The 23,267-nt window shown below is 40.3% G+C and overlaps 1 protein-coding gene across 8 annotated transcripts in view; it reads left to right on the forward strand.

The window, feature by feature from the left end:
- LOC133607458 (unconventional myosin-XVIIIa-like) overlaps positions 1 to 23,267 on the forward strand; it is a 187,099-nt gene that overhangs the window by 116,380 nt on the left and 47,452 nt on the right. For all 8 annotated transcript variants that reach the window (XM_061962093.1, XM_061962091.1, XM_061962088.1 and 5 more), the window contains 6 exons: positions 12,621 to 12,764; positions 12,879 to 12,968; positions 13,061 to 13,180; positions 13,258 to 13,372; positions 20,550 to 20,677; positions 20,781 to 20,935. In XM_061962093.1, coding sequence (XP_061818077.1) covers positions 12,621 to 12,764; positions 12,879 to 12,968; positions 13,061 to 13,180; positions 13,258 to 13,372; positions 20,550 to 20,677; positions 20,781 to 20,935 — 752 coding nt within the window. The remainder of the gene's footprint in view (positions 1 to 12,620; positions 12,765 to 12,878; positions 12,969 to 13,060; positions 13,181 to 13,257; positions 13,373 to 20,549; positions 20,678 to 20,780; positions 20,936 to 23,267) is intronic.

The following is a 23,267-nucleotide window of genomic DNA, read 5'->3' on the forward strand; positions in this document are numbered from 1 at the left end:
ATTCAAATGTTTATTTCATTTAATTTTGATGATTTGAAGTGGCAACAAATGAAAATCCAAAATTCCGTGTGTCACAAAATTAGAATATTACTTAAGGCTAATACAAAAAAGGGATTTTTAGAAATGTTGGCCAACTGAAAAGTATGAAAATGAAAAATATGAGCATGTACAATACTCAATACTTGGTTGGAGCTCCTTTTGCCTCAATTACTGCGTTAATGCGGCGTGGCATGGAGTCGATGAGTTTCTGGCACTGCTCAGGTGTTATGAGAGCCCAGGTTGCTCTGATAGTGGCCTTCAACTCTTCTGCGTTTTTGGGTCTGGCATTCTGCATCTTCCTTTTCACAATACCCCACAGATTTTCTATGGGGCTAAGGTCAGGGGAGTTGGCGGGCCAATTTAGAACAGAAATACCATGGTCCGTAAACCAGGCACGGGTAGATTTTGCGCTGTGTGCAGGCGCCAAGTCCTGTTGGAACTTGAAATCTCCATCTCCATAGAGCAGGTCAGCAGCAGGAAGCATGAAGTGCTCTAAAACTTGCTGGTAGACAGCTGCGTTGACCCTGGATCTCAGGAAACAGAGTGGACCGACACCAGCAGATGACATGGCACCCCAAACCATCACCCAACCATGCAAATTTTGCATTTCCTTTGGAAATCGAGGTCCCAGAGTCTGGAGGAAGACAGGAGAGGCACAGGATCCACGTTGCCTGAAGTCTAGTGTAAAGTTTCCACCATCTGTGATGGTTTGGGGTGCCATGTCATCTGCTGGTGTCGGTCCACTCTGTTTCCTGAGATCCAGGGTCAACGCAGCCGTCTACCAGCAAGTTTTAGAGCACTTCATGCTTCCTGCTGCTGACCTGCTCTATGGAGATGGAGATTTCAAGTTCCAACAGGACTTGGCGCCTGGTTTACGGACCATGGTATTTCTGTTCTAAATTGGCCCGCCAACTCCCCTGACCTTAGCCCCATAGAAAATCTGTGGGGTATTGTGAAAAGGAAGATGCAGAATGCCAGACCCAAAAACGCAGAAGAGTTGAAGGCCACTATCAGAGCAACCTGGGCTCTCATAACACCTGAGCAGTGCCAGAAACTCATCGACTCCATGCCACGCCGCATTAACGCAGTAATTGAGGCAAAAGGAGCTCCAACCAAGTATTGAGTATTGTACATGCTCATATTTTTCATTTTCATACTTTTCAGTTGGCCAACATTTCTAAAAATCCCTTTTTTGTATTAGCCTTAAGTAATATTCTAATTTTGTGACACACGGAATTTTGGATTTTCATTTGTTGCCACTTCAAATCATCAAAATTAAATGAAATAAACATTTGAATGCATCAGTCTGTGTGCAATGAATAAATATAATGTACAAGTTACACCTTTTGAATGCAATTACTGAAATAAATCAAGTTTTTCAAAATATTCTAATTTACTGGCTTTTACCTGTGTGTGTGTGTGTGTGTGTGTGTGTGTGTGTGTATGTATATATATATATATATATATATATATATATATATATATATATATATATATATATATATATATATATCAGTGACGTGCGGTGAGGTTCATGGCTGGTGAGGCACTGACTTCATCACAGTCAGATTTACAAACATGTGAACCCTAAAGAGTATCTTATTCACCATTTGATTGGCAGCAGTTAACGGGTTATGTTTAAAAGCTCATACCAGCATTCTTCCCTGCTTGGCACTCAGCATCAAGGGTTGGAATTGGGGGTTAAATCACCATAAATGATTCCCGGGTGCGGCGCCGCTGCTGCCCACTGCTCCCCTCACGTCCCAGGGAGTGATCAAGGGGATGGGTCAAATGCAGAGGACACATTTCACCACACCTTGTGTGTGTGACAATCATTGGTACTTTAACTTAGCTTTAACTTTACACATACAAACTGTAGCACACAAAAAAGCACATTTAATTAAAAAAAAACGTTATTATGGTCTTACCTTTACTTATAAATAAAGTCCATGCGCCGCTGTTGTGCTGGATTAATGAACCCCCTGACGGGAGTGTTATATCAACTAAAGCCCTCACTTCAACTTTCCACGTGCAAGATTGAATCTATTTAAAAAAGTGTAACCGAGGGTTTATAAATGTCGCCTATACTGTATGAAACTACAAAATAACAAACACGGAGGCTCCAGTTTACACGAGGACCACTTTATTTACCTTCTTTCAAAAACTTCCGCTCCACTCCAACGTGTCATCACTTCCGCTCTTAGCGCCTTCAAAAGAGCTCAAGGCATATACTGTATAACAGCGCATAACAGGAACTTAACATCACAAAGAGGAAAGCCCATAAAAATAGGTTACAAAAGTTATTTAATAAGAAGCCAAAAAGTGCAAAAACAATAATGTTCGTGTTGGAGGAGTTGTGAATAAGGTTCACCTGCAGTCTGCAGGTGTACCTAATGTTGTGGCCGTGCAGTCATTCACAACTCCTCCAACACGAACATTATTGTTTTTGCACTTTTTGGCTTCTTATGAAATAACTTTTTTAAATAGATTCAATCTTGGACGTGGAAAGTTTAAGTGTGGTCTTTAGTTGATACAACACTCCCGTCAGGGGGTGCAAATTCTACGGCGGGGGTGCAGGAGGTGGATTACTGCGAGCCTCAGCCAGTGCGTCTATTGCAGCCGTTTTATGATCGCTCAGCACAAGAAATACGTTACACACATACAGTTGTTGACAAAATACACTGTACATTATATACCTCAGCTAACTAAACTATGGAAATGTATAATATAATTCATATAGCAATACGGTCTCACTGCACAGCAGGCCAGCAGTTAGCCGAGTCCGCAATCCATGGTGAGGCACAAATGAGTGACGTGCCTCAACTGGCTGCTGTTCACCGCACTGTCTCTTCTCAGTATTTGAACGGCAAATGTGAAAATTCAGCGATTTTGAATAAAAATAATCTAAAACTGGTGAAGTTAAATGGAAAATAACTTTATAGTATAATCACTGGATACATATAACATTTAAAATTTTTTTTTTTCTTTTTACATTTTTTTTCTTTCCATGATGGCACGTGAGGCCCCGCCTCACCTGCCTCCCCTGACTGCACGTCACTGATATGTATATATATATATATATATATATATATATATATATATATATATATATGTATATGTATATGTATATATATATATATATATATATATATATATATATATATATATATGTATATGTATATATATATATATATATATATATATGTTTATATATATATATCTATCTATCTAACGTTACCATGCCGCTGCCTCTCTGCTCCGCGAGGGCGTGTGACGTTGCACGCACGACAGTATGTGACGTATGTAAGAAGGTGCACTTGTTTTACCACTCTGTGAGAAGGAGACACAAGAAAGTGTGAGAAGAGCCTGAAGTGTAATGCCCGCAGCTAAAAGCAACTGCGTGAGAACGTATACTCGAATATCACGACATAGTCATTTTCTATATCGCACAGAGAGAAACCCGTGATATATCGAGTATATTCGATATATCGCCCAGCCCAAATATATATACATATATATATATATGTGTGTGTGTGTGTGTATATATATATATATATATATAGATATATATATATATATATATATATGTTTTTATTTTTTCTATTTTTACCATACACAATTTAAAATGATAATATAGTTGGCTCCCCTCCACCCCAGCCAATCTTATTTGCCTTCATTACATTTATGTTTTGTTGGCATTTAATTTAATGTTGATAAAAGAGGTAATTATTATCATTCACTACCAATATTCCATCCATCCATTTTCTACCGCTTATTCCCTTTTGGGGTCGCGGGGGGCGCTGGAGCCTATCTCAGCTACAATCGGGCGGAAGGCGGGGTACACCCTGGACAAGTCGCTACCTCATCGCAGGGCCAACACAGATAGACAGACAACTTTCACACTCACATTCACACACTAGGGCCAATTTAGTGTTGCCAATCAACCTATCCCCAGGTGCATGTCTTTAGAGGTGGGAGGAAGCCGGAGTACCCGGAGGGAACCCACGCAGTCACGGGGAGAACATGCAAACTCCACACAGAAAGATCCCGAGCCCGGGATTGAACCCAAGACTACTCAGGACCTTCGTATTGTGAGGCAGATGCACTAACCCCTCTTCCACCGTGACGCCCTCACTACCAATATTGTTATTTTTATTTGTATAGTTCCATTTGTAGTGTAATAAATTCATTGTAATTTCTGTGTTATTACCCTCTACTTCACCAACTGGTTCTTCTTTGTAATTGTTGGTATTGTATTTGTATATATCGTATTTGCTGACGTTGTTCTATTGTTGTTGTTTTTTTTTAATATGTTTTAGTTGTTCTTGTCTCTCTCTGTCTTGTCCCCGCAGTTTTACCCTATGTCTTCTTTTTTCTTCTTCTTTCTTTCCCCCCATGCTCTGGTCCGGCTGTGCCAAACACTAAATATATCCATTTGATAATGTCAAAATCAAATAGGGTAACTATTTTGTAAAGTAAATATGTACAGCAGGTATGGGCATTTGCATCAACAATATAATTTGCCTAAGTGGCCAGACAGGACATGGAAAAAAAAGCTGTATATTATTTTTTTAAGCAACCAACCACTGTACAGTATATTGCATTAATTACAATTTAACTGCAGTACGGTATATGTTACGCAGTCTCTGCTTTATATTAATACCTAAAGGGCATTCTCATTCCGCATACATTAGCGCTGATTCAATTAGTCAACAGGACAGCAATGGACTAGATAGATGCGTGTCTGCGGTTGATTCTTGAGTGATTCCCATCTCCCTTACTCTCCGTGTAGATGATTTAAAGACTGTACTACTGATCAATCTCAGAATAATCATCATATAATCGCATTCTCTTGTGCCCTTGCTGTTAACCTATTGTCCCTCGAGGGAATATTGATATTGCCTCAGTGGCCCATGCCAGTGTCTGAACAATCCAGGTGGCAGGTGTTGTAGATGTTAGTGTCCCTATGGAAAACTGGCTGCTTGATGGATGAGGATGTGACAGAAGGTCTGCTGATTGATTTTTTCTGGCATGTTAAGCATGCAAAGCTGTGCCAGCCCATGTGACATGAACTGACAAAATCACATCTTGTTTTTGTTCTTGTCCAACCGTCAAGGGCAAACACGGCACTTCACCGACTGCTCTGAGTTTTGTCCTTCAGGTACCCGACAAACATACACTAAACCTGCTTCACGTAGGATTTGTATTGAGATCCGGATAAGACAGAAAGACTACGGCGGAAACACATTCATCCAACTATAAAGTACAAGCATTTACATCCTCTTTTAACATTGCGTTCTTTACATTTGTACCTAAAGCAGTCTTTTAAGGGAAAATTACACTTTTTTTTTTAATGTTGCCCATCATTCACCATCCCTATGTGAGACAAGACCACGCATGTCTTCCTTTTCTGTGCATTCTAAATAGTGAAAAACTGGTAGTAAAAGGCAGCTAACAATGCAGGTAATTGTGATTAATCAATTTCGCCTATAAAGCGCTCTAAAAAAACCTGCCAACAACGCTATATTTTCATGCTGTATGCATATTAACGAAGCTATAGCAACACTGTTATTGTAGGAGCTAACATAGAAGAACAACGCCTCTTGCACATTGCCTTGCACACACTACATCTCTGACCAGTAGCGGGTAGCCAGCTACTCGCTAGCTCAAGCTGCTAATAACGTTGGGTGCAAGAAGAAGGAGCTTAGCTGCTGCAGTATTGCCTTTGAGTTGTGAAAAGTTAAAGCTAGATTTTAAATCATGCATCTCACCTGTATAGTGGAAGGCTGTGGCTGCAAGCCAAGAAGTTGGTCAAATTTGAAAATCCACACACTACTCAACTTGGCTCCTGACAAGTGGAAAGCAGCATAAGACCATCACAATATCAGGAAAAACATTTTTTTTACTGAGAATGGAGGAGCATTCTAAATTTACCAGCAGAAGGAGAGCACCTGTGCCGAAAGATACAACATCCCACCAGTCGGTATCCCAGTGAGACCTGACATAGTAAGTCACTGTTTTATATAGTGAAATGTGTAGCAATAGTGCTACATAATAATGCTCCCTGGCTCTCACAAAGTTAGAAGGAGGTAGCGTTCATTGCTATGTGTTCTGTGAAATCAATGCACCCAGGAAATAAGTTACAGTAATGCTTAAAATGACCAAAATACTGTAAATATTACATGTTATAATGAATGTGCCTGTTATAACAATACATACATTATATACTTACAGTATGGATCTAAAACGTTGGATGAGCTTTTTGGATGTTTTTAGAAGGCTTTTATAGGTGGAATAGATCGTTAAACCACTACCTACATTGTTAGCCGCCTTTTACTATCAGTTTTTCAGTACATAGAATGCATAGAAAAGGGAAAGACACAGGAATTGTAGATGATGGGCAAATTTCCAACAAAAAGTGCAGTCCTCTTTTAAAGCATGTAACCATAGGTGAGAGTAAGAGTGTAGATCGACCAGTAAATTGAGAGTGTTGCCCTCCCGCCCAGCTCTCATCACCATGGCAGTCTGTTATATCAATAGCATTACTGCAGATGCTGTGCTGATTCACCTGTCGACCTATGACCTCACTCATAACCCGAAAAGTGCAAGGGTGTAGATTTACGGTCCTTTTGCCGATTGATTTTAATGAGACCCAATATGCAGCTGAAGCAGTGGCGTGTCCAGACCTTTTTTTTAGGGGTGGCACAGGGGGAGCATCGAGTTCTGCACTGGTGACACTCATAAAACTGTCAGTTTACCCTAGGGGCAGCTGTTAAAGTAGCTTACGGAGTATGGAGTGAATCTTCCTGCAAGACAATTGCTAACGTTAAATAATAATAATAATCGAACCCACATTATGTGGCACAAAAGACAAGCGTGTAGAACATTACACTACCAGAGAATTGCCATGATGACACTTCAAATTTAGCATATATATATATATTGTTTTGTTTCAATTTTGTGTTAGTCATACTGCTCACGGTGCAGTAGACAGCTTGGATTAAGTTTGCTGTCAAACGTAATATCATGCACTTAATATCTTTTATTCTATTGGCATTTAAATAAAATTATTTTTACTCTCTATCCAGATTGCAAACACAATGCAACTCTCAGAAGCCCACATTTTAATTTGGGAGTTTCAGCGGTTTATATTGTGTCAAATCTCTTTGCAATATCGGAATCACGTCCCAAAGCGTTTACGGGCATCATTTACGGCTTCTCCCAAGCCTTGGTACGCGCTTTGCAGAAATGCCCCCTCCATTAGTCGACACATCTCGTGACGTCACATCACCAGATTCAGCACGCGACCACCACCTGCAGGATATGTGCGCACCGGCCGCTGTCCTACTACATTCGTATGCTTTAAATCGTTCCACCTCGGAGTGGGGTGGCTCCTGGATGGCCTATACGATTCTTGAGGTGGTACGTGCCACCTCAAGTAAATGGGGGTTAAAAGAGGTTATCATTTGCTTTGATTTTGAATGCCATCCAAAAAGCTGAGGTATGCACCATAGACAAGTCTCGAAATATACAACCTAATCAATTAATAAATCACTCACAAGTTGGCTAGGCCCCTTTGTTTACCGTTATTATGTATTCATCTCATCAAGACAATTCTATTCAGTTAAGTTTTGGAAAGGTCCCTATCCTTACCAAATGTTAGAATGTGAAAATGTAAACATAAAACTGTAAACATGTTTGAAACATCACTGTTGTTTTTTATTTTATTATTTTTGTTTATTAAGCATTGTTGTTTTTTTTGTTTTGTTTTGTTTTTCTTTTTCTTCTTTTTTTTTTTTTAACATGTCCAAAATAAATATTTACAATGCAACAATATTTACAATACAGTGTCTATAACGACGCAGTGGGACTATTTGGTGTGAAAGAACCTGAGAGTCGTGACCTCATACACATGAAACTACTTTGGGATGAACTATAAAGCGAGTTAGTCAGGCCCTCTTGTCCAACATTAGTGTATGGAGATAATCCTTTAAAATTATGAATATGATTATCTCCCTAATGGGATTAAGGTGTCAGCAGTAAAAGCTATAAGGAGTTTCACTCGCATACAAACATGGCTGTATGCACACAGACCTTAAACACGTCTTTAGCTCTAATGCATTTGTCTTGACGGTGTAATTTGCCTTCGCGGCTGTCACATTGTCTTAATGTAATACGGATGCTAAAATGTTTATACACGGTGCTCATGTATTACAATTATTTGTTTGTTTTCAAATCATTTCAGACCAGCTCTGACAAGTGAGGCTTATTCAAATCCTCTGTCAGGAATTGGAAATGCATTTTCCTCCATGTGAGGTTCCCTCAGTGTGACGAATCCTAATTGGTCATAGGGAGTACCTTCAGGGTGCTATGTACCTGATGCTGAGAATTGTGTTGCTCTAATTGGGTTTTCCCGTAATCTGCCGCTGCTCAAGAGCCTCATGCATAAGCAGCATGGAAATCGTGTAATACTTAGAATGAGCTGCCAACGTGTTTGATTTAATTAATCAGAAATTAGCTTCCAGCCTTGGAACACACTTGGCTGAAATTCTCAGTAGGAGGCTGGCAAGCCCTTGGATAGCTGCTAGCAATAAAACACAGTGATTCATGCAATGTTTTTCATGTAGCGGTTACCTGCAGTAAGGTAGCAGGAGGTGATTGAGGCAACAAATTACCAAGGGTTCATTCAACTTTTTAAATATCTGTTTTTGTATACAATGCATGCTAAGTACTCTGACTACGGCAATTTGTTTTTGTGTATGCTGCTAAATTTACATAGAATTTTTGAATTTTTTGTTTTCCTGGTAAAATTCCCAACCAAACTTGTCTTTTAAAGGGTCTCTATTATGCAAAACCAACTTTTCTTACCTATTGGTACTAAATCAAACAGTGGAGGCATTGAGGAGATATTTATGAAACAATCTTGCCTTCCTTCATACTTCCACTAAACGAGCTGTTTTAAATTTGCTTTGTCCTGTGATGTTTTTCACACCGGTGACGTCAGCGAATTATCCATACATAGCTTAAATTTACCCAAAGTGCTTTGCGCGAGTCCACCATTGTAGTCCGCGTTGTAGTCAATAAGGTCATTCTTTTTCGCTATCCTCATGTTGTAGGGCAGACTGGCTTGTACATGCACATGCATCCTTTGCTGTTGCCATTTCTAATACAAAGTAACATATAGTTCAAAGTTATATCTGTCAATAGACTCCAAATGCAAGCAAAAAAAACTAAAACTTTAATGACGCGGAGAAGATGCTGTCAAAGTGGCAGGAATGCCTACAAAACGGCATTCTCAAGAGACGGTCAGAAAGCGGTTTGAAGATGGTCTGTAAAACATAATCTATGCAAATTGTTGACCAAAAAACCACTATCAGATGTTATGTAGGACCACAAAGAAACGTTTTAAATGTATACAAACATGGTAATATGATCCCTTTAAATTGTGCTTTGTGTTACAGCAGGCAGAATATTATCTTGGACTTTATAATTTTTACAATTGCACACAAGAAGATTAAGCAGGTTGTTGTCAAAGATCAAGTGTATATGATTATTTTTGTTGGTCTTATCACTTCTTTTTTTTAACTGATCATCAATTAACATAATAGCAGTACACCATTAGGTTTTGATCAGTCCGAGTTCATATAAATTTGCCAATGCTTTTCTATAAATTTACTTATCTTAAAGTACAGTGGAACCTAGATTTACGAACTAAATTGGTTCTTGAACAGAGTCCGTAAATAGAAGAGTTTGTATATTAATGCAAATTCATCCATAAGAAACAATGTCAATATGAATAATGGCCTTGACAAAAGTCAACATTTTAGTAAAGGTTTGTACACTTTGAACACAATATAAAACGCTATACAGTCCTGTATATCAAACAAATTTAGCAAGGGAGTGATGGATCAAATTTCTATTTAATAACAAAGTCAAAACAACAACTGGCTGAATTGTCCTCATTTGCAGGCACCCTCCTTACACACACTATCAACAGCCTTGTTATTTGAAATCACAAAACTCTCTGACTGTAATGGCCAGGTCGCAACAATGATTAGGAACAAAAAAAAATCTCTTAACTGCTTGGTAATCTTCTTTACGTGCAGCGGAAGGGAGGGACAGGGGAGAGGAGGCAGTGTTGAAAATGGCGTGGATGTTTCAGACCACTCATCGCTTGTCCAATGCTTTCTTTGGACTCAAGTCAAGCTAGCGCCTTACCTTCTATTTCTCACGTTTTTTGAGCGAAGGATCTGCTCTTATTTCTCTGTTTTTCAGCAGGTTCTGACTCAAGTCTTTCTCCCCTGGAGGGTGATCCTGATTTTCGGGATCACATTTGACATGAGTCTTTGAAAAATGTTTTCATCTAAACTTGGACCAAAATCCTTCTTCTTTTGAAGTCAGAATTTTTTAACTAATCTCTGCAAATTCACTCTTTTTTCATGGGCTGTCCCATTTTGCATGAGTCAATTTGACTGGAGAGGTCCATACTTCCCTTAAATTCCTATCATTTGTACATGTATGCAGGCTGACCTCTTTGTTTGTATTGCTCCTACAACCTGCAACAATGCATCTGGCAGACATATTTGGTAATTCCTTCAAATTATGTGTGAAAATATCGTTATTCAGGATGAAGATGCTACCAAAACTTCATTCTGTAGGTGATGTCAGCAGGCTGATGCAGTCTCACATTTTGGAGCTTAAAGTGGTCATTCCAAAATAGGCTGAAATTTGTTAGAAACCAAGCCTAAAATCACTACTGTGTTTGGGGGGAATTTTACCTGGAGATTTCATTTTTAGGTCCATAACTATAAAATAAGAGCCAAGGTTGTCAGCATTAGTGGGACCCTTTAACTATAGAGTTGATGGTTAGATCTGTGTACTTTACTTACTCACTTGAACTTCATCGTAAACTAAGCAGGTGCACTTATTACACACACTGGCCCGATTTATTTTCTATACTGTATCTCCCTTAAACCATTCCCCCTGCAAATCGTGTTAAATAGGCACTTTTACATTACAATCCAAATGTAACAGAGACTACCTCCTTACTTTGCGTTGAGTTACTCCTTGAATGCAATCAAGTTAATCACCTTCTTTATCAATGTCCTGGCACTTGCCACTTTCTTTTAACCTGACTCTCGCCAGATCCTTGTAGTTTGCTGAGCTCCACAAAAGGATCTGGGCTCGAGGGCATTGCAAACTCCTTCAAGATAGCAAAAAATAATGAACCAATCAGGACCGTCGGGCGGGATTTCATTGATGTGACGTAGCGCCGAAACGACTGTTTGATTCAAACAACAATGGCGGTCCGCAGCGAGGAGTCGTGTGCTGACAGATTCTGCTATTGTGAAGTGAAGTGAATTATATTTATATAGCGCTTTTCTCTAGTGACTCAAAGCGCTTTACATAGTGAAACCCAATATCTAAGTTACATTTAAACCAGTGTGAGTGGCACTGGGAGCAGGTGGGTTAAGTGTCTTGCCCAAGGACACAACGGCAGTAACTAGGATGGCGGATGCGGGGATCGAACCTGCAACCCTCAAGTTGCTGGCACGGCCGCTCTACCAACCGAGCTATACCGCCCCTATTGCAACTGTTTTGTCGAATCTATCGAATATTAATTCTTTAAAAGATGAACAGAGAACGGTTTTGAAGGCATTTATTAACTTTTCGCTCTGTCAGTATCCAATATGTTGGCTGTTCTGTTTTGGATTTCCCAGCCTCGCTTTTATCAGCGTCACGGGTTGATTTCGATGTGAGTGGTTGAAGTAGCACGCCATTCAAGACAACGGAAAAGTGGTTTATCCAATCACATACAATGATTTTTTTTACAAGGCCCCGCCTTCTGAAATACATCGCCTATTGCGAAGTCCCAGATCCTTGTGTAGAGCTCAGCGAACTACAAGGATCTGGCGAGAGTCAGTTTAACTTTCTTTGGCCTCATGATGGGATCTTTTACTTTCATAAGCACCGACCATCTGAAAACCGATTTACTTAACAGTCTGTTACGCAGTGCATTTGAACATTCTATCATGTGAACAGTGAATGGAGAGTGCAGGGAGTGTAATGCTTCATAGGAGGAAGGAAGGAGACATGTTCACATTTGTTCTATGTATGCATGCATTCTACATGTATGTACAAAGAACATCACCACATACATCATTAAAAGTTGATTAAAGCCGGAATCTGTCTATAATGTCCCAACTCTAAAATAACCATTCGTCATTCTGTCACAGACTGAGTCACCAATGCGTGGGGTTCTTTGTTAGGGCACTCGATTCTGTGGAACAATAACATTTTATGAGTACTGTTTGAATTACACATTGGATGAATCATACACATTGTACCACTATATCACTTTCATTGTTATCTTTTTTTTGCCAATTGACTAAGAGAAATCACATGCTTCTCAGACTTTATAAGTGAGGTGTATGAGTTACCAAACATGGTTCCTTTTCGTATAAAGAAGAAAGTAAAAGCGGTCACACACACAAAACGTGTGTGTAGCAATGGTTGTGTTTAATACACAATTTAAATAAAGTAAAAACACTTACATTTCTGTTTGTACATAATGTCAACAGATTCAGGATTTAGCAATTCGCTGCATCCAGAAGAACATCAAGAAAAACTGTAATGTGAAGGACTGGCCATGGTGGAAAGTCTTCACCACAGTGCAACCACTCGTTCGGGTTCAGCTCACTGAGGACCAGATGAAGAGCAAAGATGTGAGCTGATTCTAATCCACTTGCAAAATGCAATTGCCTGCATGTTACATCATGCCATTTTTTATTCTGGGATATTTTTTTGTACTACCTCATATTTCATGTCTTCTGATTAAGGACGAGATTCAGACTCAGAAGTCCAAGCTGGAGAAGGTGGAAAAAGAGCGTAACGAGCTGAGACTGAACACTGATCGTCTGGAGAGCAGGGTGAGTTGAGAGGATGACGCGCACGATAAGTGATGGAGTTCTCTCCTGAAAACGCGCGCTGAAAGTAAGTTGTTGATCTTGCCTGTGGACAGATTGCAGACTTGTTGGCAGAACTCGCTGATGAGAGGAGCACGAGTGAGTCAGCATCCCAGCTGTTGGAGAGCGAGACCACGGAGAGACTACGCCTGGAGAGAGACATGAAAGATCTGCAGGCAAATATACAGAGTCAAATGAAAAATTTTCTTTAACCCAAACACTTATTGTTGTTGTTTAAATCTGTGTGAATCAGGTCAAGTTGGAGACCATTACAAAGCAATTGGAAACACAGGAGATGGAGGTGATGGAAGCTCGGCTCATGAAAACATCTGAGCTCAACGGGGAACTGGACAATGATGATGATGCTGGTCAGTTGATGTGGTAACATAAGGGCCAATTCATGAACTCTATTTCTTTATTGCCTCTAACTTAAATGGTACAGTCCCCTAATATACCCACAGATCAGAACATTAGGTGCACTTTGCAGGTGCTGTATGATCCTTACATTTGAATGGGGAGTGTGTTTCTAAGATTTACCCTTTACAGCACATGAGAGGGGCAGACTCTAACATGTGTAGCATGCAGGGCAATTCAAAGTACAAACCCCGTTTCCATATGAGTTGGGAAATTGTGTTAGATGTAAATATAAACGGAATACAATGATTTGCAAATCATTTTCAACCCATATTCAGTTGAGTATGCTACAAAGACAACATATTTGATGTTCAAACTGATAAACCTTTTTTTTTTGTGCAAATAATCATTAACTTTAGAATTTGATGCCAGCAACACGTGACAAAGAAGTTGGGAAAGGTGGCAATAAATACTGATAAAGTTGAGGAATGTTCATCAAACACTTATTTGGAACATCCCACAGGTGTGCAGGCTAATTGGGAACAGGTGGGTGCCATGATTGGGTATAAAAACAGCTTCCCAAAAAATGCTCAGTATTTCACAAGAAAGGATAGGGCGAGGTACACCCCTTTGTCCACAACTGCGTGAGCAAATAGTGAAACAGTTTAAGAACAACGTTTCTCAAAGTGCAATTGCAAAAAATTTAGGGATTTCAACATCTAAGGTCCATAATATCATCAAAAGGTTCAGAGAATCTGGAGAAATCACTCCACGTAAGCGGCATGGCCGGAAACCAACATTGAATGACCGTGACCTTCGATCCCTCAGACGGCACTGTATCAAAAACCGACATCAATCTCTAAAGGATATCACCACATGGGCTCAGGAACACTTCAGAAAACCACTGTCACTAAATACAGTTTGTCGCTACATCTGTAAGTGCAAGTTAAAGCTCTACTATGCAAAGCGAAAGCCATTTATCAACAACATCCAGAAACGCCGCCAGCTTCTCTGGGCCCGAGATCATCTAAGATGGACTCATGCAAAGTGGAAAAGTGTTCTGTGGTCTTGCCGAGTCCACATTTCAAAATATTCGACATCGTGTCATCCGGACCAAAGGGGAAGCGAACCATCCAGACTGTTATCGACGCAAAGTTCAAAAGCCAGCATCTGTGATGGTATGGGGGTGCATTAGTGCCCAAGGAATGGGCAACTTACACATCTGTGAAGGCACCATTAATGCTGAAAGGTACATACAGGTTTTGGAACAAAATATGCTGCCATCTAAGCGCTGTCTTTTTCATGGACGCCCCTGCTTATTTCAGCAAGACAATGCCAAGCCACATTCACCACGTGTTACAACAGTGTGGCTTCGTAAAAAAAAGTGTGCGGGTACTTTCCTGGCCCGCCTGCAGTCCAGACCTGTCTCCCATCGAAAATGTGTGGCGCATTATGAAGCGTAAAATACGACAGCGGAGACCCCGGACTGTTGAACGACTGAAGCTCTACATAAAACAAGAATGGGACAGAATTCTACTTTCAAAGCTTCAACAATTAGTTTCCTCAGTTCCCAATCATTTATTGAGTGTTGTTAAAAGAAAAGTTGATGTAACACAGTGGTGAACATGCCCTTTCCCTACTACTTTGTGTTGCAGCCATGAAATTCTAAGTTAATTATTATTTGCAAAAAAAAATAAAAATTTATGAGTTTGAACATCAAATATCTTGTCTTTGTAGTGCATTCAATTGAATATGGGTTGAAAATGATTTGCAAATCATTGTATTCCGCTTATATTTACATCTAACACAATTTCCCAACTCATATGGAAACGGGGTTTGTATAATGACAGTAATAAACATATGATAAATAACATTCACGCGCAGTAAAACAGCATACACTTTCAATCTTATTAGTGCAGGTGTACCTAAGGTATCCAGTGAGTTTTTGTACATTTTCGTGACGAGGGATGTAAAGATATGAACAGTTCATATCACAGTTGTTGTGATCAAAATGATCACGGTTATCATTATCACAGTATTTTTGAATGTGCTCAAAAAGTACTTTCTGCATACTGAAAAATGTTAACTAAGTAGTAGTTGCCACGAGTATATTGGCAATCTGGGGTAAACCCTGAACTCTGTGTGACTGTAGTTTATCGTTCAAACTTCATACAGTAGATCACACCTGTTGACACTCCCAATTTCCCCGGGAAATCCCTGTATTTTTCCTCTCATTCCCGCATTTCTCCCATAGTTTTACCTTACATGAAACAAAAATAATGCTCTCCTATACTGCCGGTGTTCTGGCAAGACGTGCTCCTGATTGATGTTTCTGCCCCCTGCATCTGTGCATGGGTAGAAATCCACTCTTTCAGTTGAGTACAATAATCCAGCAATCTAATGATGATTTACTAGATTATGGATTTGTGCGAAGATGACGAAAAACAGTTGCCACAAGGCATGCTGGCAGCGCTTTTGCTTTCCCAGCAAAAAAACCCCACAACCTAATAAATTATACGGTTGATTGTTTGTAGTGGGAAACATGTATATTACTTGACACAATTTTGCAGATGCAGGGGGTGCATGAATTCCAATTGGCAGCACGTTTTGCCAGAAAATCGTCAGCCTCATCAGCACAACTTCTGTCTGCTTGCCTCGGGCTCAGCAACACTCTGTAAACTTAGGTGTATCACATAATGATGACAGGGGGCGGAGCTCACGACAGGCAGTCCTGGAAAGTGATTTATTAAAAAAGACGATGAAAGGGATGGACATGATGTCAACGCCAGAGAAGCCAGCGTTGGCAGACCTGTTTTATACCTGGTCCTTGGGAGAAATAATTATCCATTTGTGCCCCAATTTTGAAATGTTGACAGGTAGGCAGTAAATGGGAAATTACATTAGATTGTGTTGCCACTTTAGCGACTTCGTCGCTGTATTTAGATTGTATTCAAAACTAGGGATGGGTACCGTTAACATTTGAATGGATACGGTTGCCAATTCCCAGTACCTAGAAATCAATACCGGTACTCGAAGGTACTCATTTTTGTTACTTCTGTGTGTGTTAATCTATTAATGATTGTTAATTTGGTTTATACTACAATCATCATAATTTAACATTTAACAGTGAGCTGTGCTGTCCAGTTGTTATATCTTGTGTTTAGAGATGTCCTTTAATGGCTTTTTTGCCGATATCCGATATTCCGATATTGTCCAACTCTTAATTACCGATTCCGATATCAACCGATACCGCTATATTCAGTCATGGAATTAATACATTATTATGCCTAATTTTGTTGTGATGCCACGCTAGATGCATTAAACAATGTAACTTTACCATGAATTGATTAACGTGGACCCAGACTTAAACAAGTTGAAAAACTTATTCAAGTGTTACCATTTAGTGGTCAATTGTAGGGAATATGTACTGTACTGTGCAATCTACTAATACACGTTTCAATCAATCAATCAAAAACAAGGTTTTCCAAAATAAGAGAACAACTTCAACTCCAGTTATGGAAAAAAGTGCCAACATGGCACTGCCATATTTATTATTGAAGTCACAAAGTGCATTATTTTTTTTAACATGCCTCAAAACAGCTTGGAATTTGGGACATGCTCTCTCTGAGATAATCCTGATACCCATTACAACTATAGGAAATACTATACTTTGACTTTCACAAAGTGCATTATTTATTTATTTTTTTTTAAATATGCCTCAAAACAGCTACAAAAACAATGAAGACACATAGCTTCAGTCCAGAGTATACTAGAGCATACTTGCCAACCTTGAGACCTCCGAATTCGGGAGACGGAGGGGGGGGGGGGGGGGTTGAGGTGGGCGGGGTTTGGGGGGGGGGGGGTTTATTGGCGCTCTGTACATCTCCCTACGTCCGTGTACACAGCGGCATTTTAAAAAGTCATAAATTTCACTTTTTGAAACCGATACTGATAATTTACGATATTACATTTTAAAGTATTTTATCGGCCGGTAATATCGGCAGTCCGATATTAGCGTACATCCCTACTTGTGTTGTTCTTACATTTCTGAGTTTCATTTGCAAGTATTATATCGTAGACTTTGCATGCAGTTGCAATTACAAGACGTTAGATGGCAGTAGTGTATAGGCTACGGCAGGGGTGGGCAATTAATTTTTACCAGGGGCCGCATGAGCAACCCGAGCACTGCTGGAGGGCCACACCGACGATATTTCAATTAAATTTTGCTCAAATTATTTTTGATATACCGTAAGATAAATAATAATAATAATTTAATTTAACCTAATTTAACTTTATACAAAAGCAGATTGCTTTTGATGGTTTTATTTTTAACACTGTCTTACACAACACTTCCTGATGTATAATACAATGCAAAAATGTCAATTTCTGTCACTTTATCTTGCATCCTCTTTAAAAGTCCAAAATTTTTCCCCGTCAGATTTGGACAACCATCTGTTTTCACACCTGCCAGCTTGTCCCATTTCAGTCCTAACATGTCCAAACATGCATTTACCTATGTGAACAAGTCATTACCTGTGGTTGTCTCTTTAATTGACTGCATGGCTGCCAGCTCCTCCGTGATTTGAAAGTCTGCAGTTATCCCACGTAAGAAGATGAGCAGCTGGGCGGTGTCACGTACATCGCAGCTCTCATCCAAAGCCAGCGAAAAACAGTCAAAGTCGGCCGTTCTGTTCTTCATCTGAAGTTCCAAGTTTCCAGCGATGGTCTCAACCCGCCTCGTTACAGTGCGTCGGGAGAGTGACACGTTCTCGAATGCGCCCCTCTTCTCCGGGAATATTAGCGCAACAGAGTCCTATATGCACTCCTTAATAAACTCTCCGTCAGAAAACGCCTTACTTTTTCTGGCGATTTTGTGAGAAATGACGAAACTTGTCCTGACAGCTGCATCTCTGGGGGTGTGAAATTTGGCAAAAAGTCCTTGTTGGGTTTGCAGTTGTACCATCAACGCATCAGCCTCCCTTGCGCGCGCTTCATCAGACAGATTCCGGTATTTTTCCTCGTGCTTCGTCGTGTAGTGGCGATTCAAATTATATTCTTTAAACACAGCAACCTGTGTACCACAAATTAAGCACACGGCTTTACCTTTAATTTCTGTAAAAAATGCTTGGCAGTCCATGTCTTGTTGAAAACACGGCATTCGTCATCAACTTTTCTCTTTTTAGCGTCTCGGGGGTAACCGTGCATCACTTGTCGCTGTGCACCTTCACTCACAGGTTACACCCGGACATACGCCCATAAATAACACTTTTCAAACTAAAAGCAGCACAGTTGTATTGCACGCACGAAATAGATGATTTTTAAAATGTATTTTGTAATTTGTGATTGCCGCTGTTCACATTCACTCACAATCGCGCACGAGCATAGTCCACACGGAAGTAATACAAATAGCGCTTTTCAAAACAAAAGCAGCACCGTTGTATTGCACACTCGACATAGATACTTTTTAAAATGTATTTTGTAATTTATGATTGGCCTCACGCGGGCCGGACAGGGACACACAAAGGGCCGGATGGGGCCAGCGGGCCGTAGAATGTCCAGGTCTGGACTACGGTGTAGTCTATTCAGAGAGTAGTCTTTTCCATTAAGCGGAATCTATTCATTAATTTCACTCTTAAAAAGTGTTTATACTGTAAGTATGGTACATTTTATACACCAGCTGTTTGATTGGTTCGTAGTTGTAGTTTTCATTAACAAATTTGAAGGTTTTGAAACTGTCATATAAAATAGTTAATGCCAAACAGTGGCATGTCTCTGGCTACTCCAGTGTGAATTAGCATCGAGCTAGCAAATTTTTAAAAGTGAAGCCTTACTGTCTGTTGAAGTGTTTTCTGTCAGGCATACTTGTTTTGTTGGCATGGAAAACTGCAACATTAGTCCTGCTTGAGCGCTTGTTTGCCTGTTAAGTGTTTGAACCTGCCGAATCTTCAACCGGATGTGACGTCACGTGCAACAAATCAATCGAAATATGGCAAGGTTCTATTTTACGTGAATGGATACGCAGTAGTACTGACACAATCCGGTCGGTGCCTAAAAAAAGTAGCAAAATTACTCAAACTTGTCTCTCATAGAATACAAAAAAATTACATGTTTCATGGCCAATAATGCAAATTAGGGGATGCAATTATCTACAACAATCCCTGGCCACCCAATGCCTTAAATGTATTGCAGTCCTGTGGGAAACACTGTATAATCCTAATGAGCAGTTACTATAGGCACATGGTAGTGCTATAATTCACTGAACCAACAGTATATACCCAGTTTGTACCCATTGTAATTGTAGCTGCAGGAATCAGTGCCTTTAGTCGCCTGTTTCAGCAGGAGACATGGCAGTCAGACATATTTCATAATAGTATTAAATACATTCGCCAAGTTTGGGATTTCACACTCGGGGATTAAAATGTTCTCTCCCAGGCATACAAGTCGTACTGGCTTGTGATTGGTCGACACCTACCGAGAAAGAGCGCTCCCACTGAGAAAGCATTGTCCGCGAGGCATTTTTTTTCTCACGTCCCCTCAAACCCACCTCCGCAGACAAGCCATTACAGAGCATATCAGAATTCTTAGATGAATGAGAAAATAATCGTCAGGATCAGAGCCGGTGGCCTTGCACGTTGTCATTATGCTATATATATGCTAATGAGCGGCGCTGATGGAGGAGCCAGTGTTGCTATGTGAAGGAGACATGGACAGCGTCAAAAAGTGATAAGGCTCGGAAATGAACCTAAACCTGAATGTCTGACTGGACGCTGTCATAGTTCTGATAGCCCCTGACAGCTCCAGAATTAGGGTCGGCTAAGAGGCGTGCAAAGTGGCACTTTGTCACGTCCTCCTCTAACTGCCGTTTTTGCTCAGAATTTGGAGCTCAGGTTTATCCGAGATTAGAGTCAAAACGCTAGGGCTGCTTTGTAGTCTTCTTGTCAAATACTTCGACCTCATAAGGTCATGATTTGATGAAAGGAGGTTTTATTTCAGATTATTTTATTTCAGTCCTTTCAAGGTGATAAGCATCTCAGTCTGTACAACATGCCACATAATCCACAGCATCAGTCATCCCTGAGCTTTTGAGCCCCTTCCTCCTTGTATACCACATGGCTTGCATTAAAAGCAGGAGATGCCTAAATGTCATGAAAATTACATCTGCTCAACATTCTTTTCTTTTTTTTGTTGCAGGAGGAGAGTGGCGAATAAAGTACAACAGAGCCATTCGGGAAGCAGAGTTCACCAAGAAGAAACTCCAGCAGGAGTTTGATGACAAGCTGGAAACGGAGCAACAGAACAAACGACATCTTGAGAGAAGGGCAAGACACTTTGTCATGTTCAATCTTTTAAAAGGCTATATTTAATATTTGATTTCCATACTCTCTTTGTATATTAAGTAGAATGATAACTCTCGCACCGCAGTTTGCTGAATTGAAGACTGACAATGAGGACGTGCAGCACTCAGTGCAGCAGCTGAAGAAGAAGTGCCAGAAGCTGACAGCTGAGCTACAGGACACCAAACGTTACCTGGAGGGCCTCCATAGCCGAAACCATGATTTGGAAAAGAAACAGAGGAAGTCAGTTTTAACTCACCCTACAGCACTTTCATTCTGTCAGTCTACTTGTGTTTTTATACAGTACATGGAAACACATTTTGACAATATCCATCAATCCATCCATCCATTCTCTGTACACTGAAGCCTATCCCAGCTGACTTGGGGTGAGAGGAGGGATACTCCTGGAATTGGTCGCTAGCCGATCGCAGGTCACATACTGTATAGACAAACCATTCACACTCACTTTCACTCTTATGGTCAATTTAGAGTCTCCAATTAACCTGACATGCTTATCATCGGAATGTGTGAGGAAGCGGTGAAAAGCCACCCATGCACAAGGAGAACATGCAAACTCCACACAGAGATGCCCAAACGGCAAACTAACCACTGGTCCACCGTGCAGCCGCCGTCAACTGATCATTTGCTCGGTCATGTGATCACATCAACTCATTTCTAACCTGCCTATATGAGGCTTTTTATAAGTGTTTCTCTGTGTCTCAGCTGCACCTCTGTAGGTCACAAATGTAGATGGAATAGAACGCTTTATTGTCATCAAACATGAGAGCATGACAAAAATACAGGTGGCTGCTCTGTTAGGTGTAGTTGAAATACAATGCATACAATAGGTAACATGACGTTAAAAATAAATACCAGTACGAACAGCAGTGCAACAGTGAAAAACTGTGTAAGCTATGAACACATCGAAACAAGAAATATTTACGTGGCAGTTTGGCCTCTTGGGACACGTTGATCGCTTTTGGCTTCTGTGCATTTTGCCGTGTCTTGATGAGGGTGAGTCCATAACACGCTAAAAGGCTGGCTGAAAGATTGTGTGAGTACATTTGATTTAATGTGTACAATTTCATTGGTTCACTGTTTACCGTTCTGTAATTTTATTGGTCTGATGTGACGAGGCTAAACTTATTGGCGCCATGTGATTAAGTTAAAGTTAAAGTACCAATGATTGTCACACACACACTAGGTGTGGCGAAATTATTCTCTGCATTTGACCCATCACCCTTGATCACCCCCTGGGAGGTGAGGGGAGCAGTTGGCAGCAACGGTGGCCGCGCCCGGGAAATGCTCACAAACCCGGAAAAAATCCATACATTAGCCACAGCATTGTATATAGCACAGGATTCAAAGCACGGGAACAATTTTTTGACTTACAGTCGGTAAATTACGGTACTGTCTTAGTTATATCTTTTAGTATGGGCTTTAAGCTTTATACATGCAAACCAGTGGGTCATGCCAAAAAGTTTTCTCTGCAGGGTCTTTTTGAGATTTTTCTTATTTTCAGGTCAATTATCAGTTAGACCGTGACCGCCTTGTAGTCTGCGTCTAAAGATTTTTACATACAAACCAGTAGGTTGTGCCATAAAAGTGTGAAAAGAAATGTCTTTTTGATTTTTTTTCTAATCATCAATTACTGAGCCTCAATAATTCTGCCAATTCTGGGCAATTGATAGTTGATAATTCACATCATGACACAATTGAATTCAAATAGTTCACTATCTTCTTTCAACCAGCAGAGGCGCTGTAGATGGAGTGTCTACTAGTTTGCAAACAGCATGATGACCCCTATTGAAAGTTGAGCGTTAGACAACACTACCACAGAAGCAGGAGTTTAGAACACTCAGAGACTTTCTTTACAGTACATTTGCCCTCTTTGATTAAAAATATTGCCATAGGAATGACTTAAGGAAAGAAGGCACCATTTTTTTTCTTTGCGCGTGATTAACATGTGTGCTGTTTTAACCCCAGTCCATACAGTAGCAGTAAAAAAGCAGCAGCACTCCAGCTGATGTTGAGCCACAGGAACAAATGGAGAGCAGAAATGGACAAAGAAAAATGTATATTGAATGCAAAGTTTAGCTTCGAAGCCCTGCCAGGCCGCTCTCTCCATAAAGCCAAAGCTATTTTTATTCACTGTCGCTGTGAGTTGCGTCACCACCGGAGTGTATTTGGGCTTGCTTGTCGCCCCCATAGAAAAAACAATGCACGCCTGCGCCATTTGTTCTTTTCTACACAAAGTTTTCTGGTTTTCGCACCGCCGGTTCGCACCGCCGGTTGCCTTGCCACGCCCCCAAACACATGCACACAATTTTAATTACCGTATTTTTCGGAGTATAAGTCGCACCAGAGTATAAGTCGCACCTGCCGAAAATGCATAATAAAGAAGGAAAAAAACATATATAAATCGCACTGGAGCCCGGCCAAAGTATGAAAAAAACTGCGACTTATAGTCCGAAAAATACGGTAGAATAGAATTATTGGGGAAAATTTAAAGAGGAAGCTTTACGCGAATGCCTACGCTAACTTTCCAAAATGCTTTAAGCATTATATCCCACAC

The sequence above is a fragment of the Nerophis lumbriciformis genome, linkage group LG09, assembly GCF_033978685.3.
Source record: "Nerophis lumbriciformis linkage group LG09, RoL_Nlum_v2.1, whole genome shotgun sequence".
In the NCBI taxonomy this organism is placed as follows: domain Eukaryota; kingdom Metazoa; phylum Chordata; class Actinopteri; order Syngnathiformes; family Syngnathidae; genus Nerophis; species Nerophis lumbriciformis.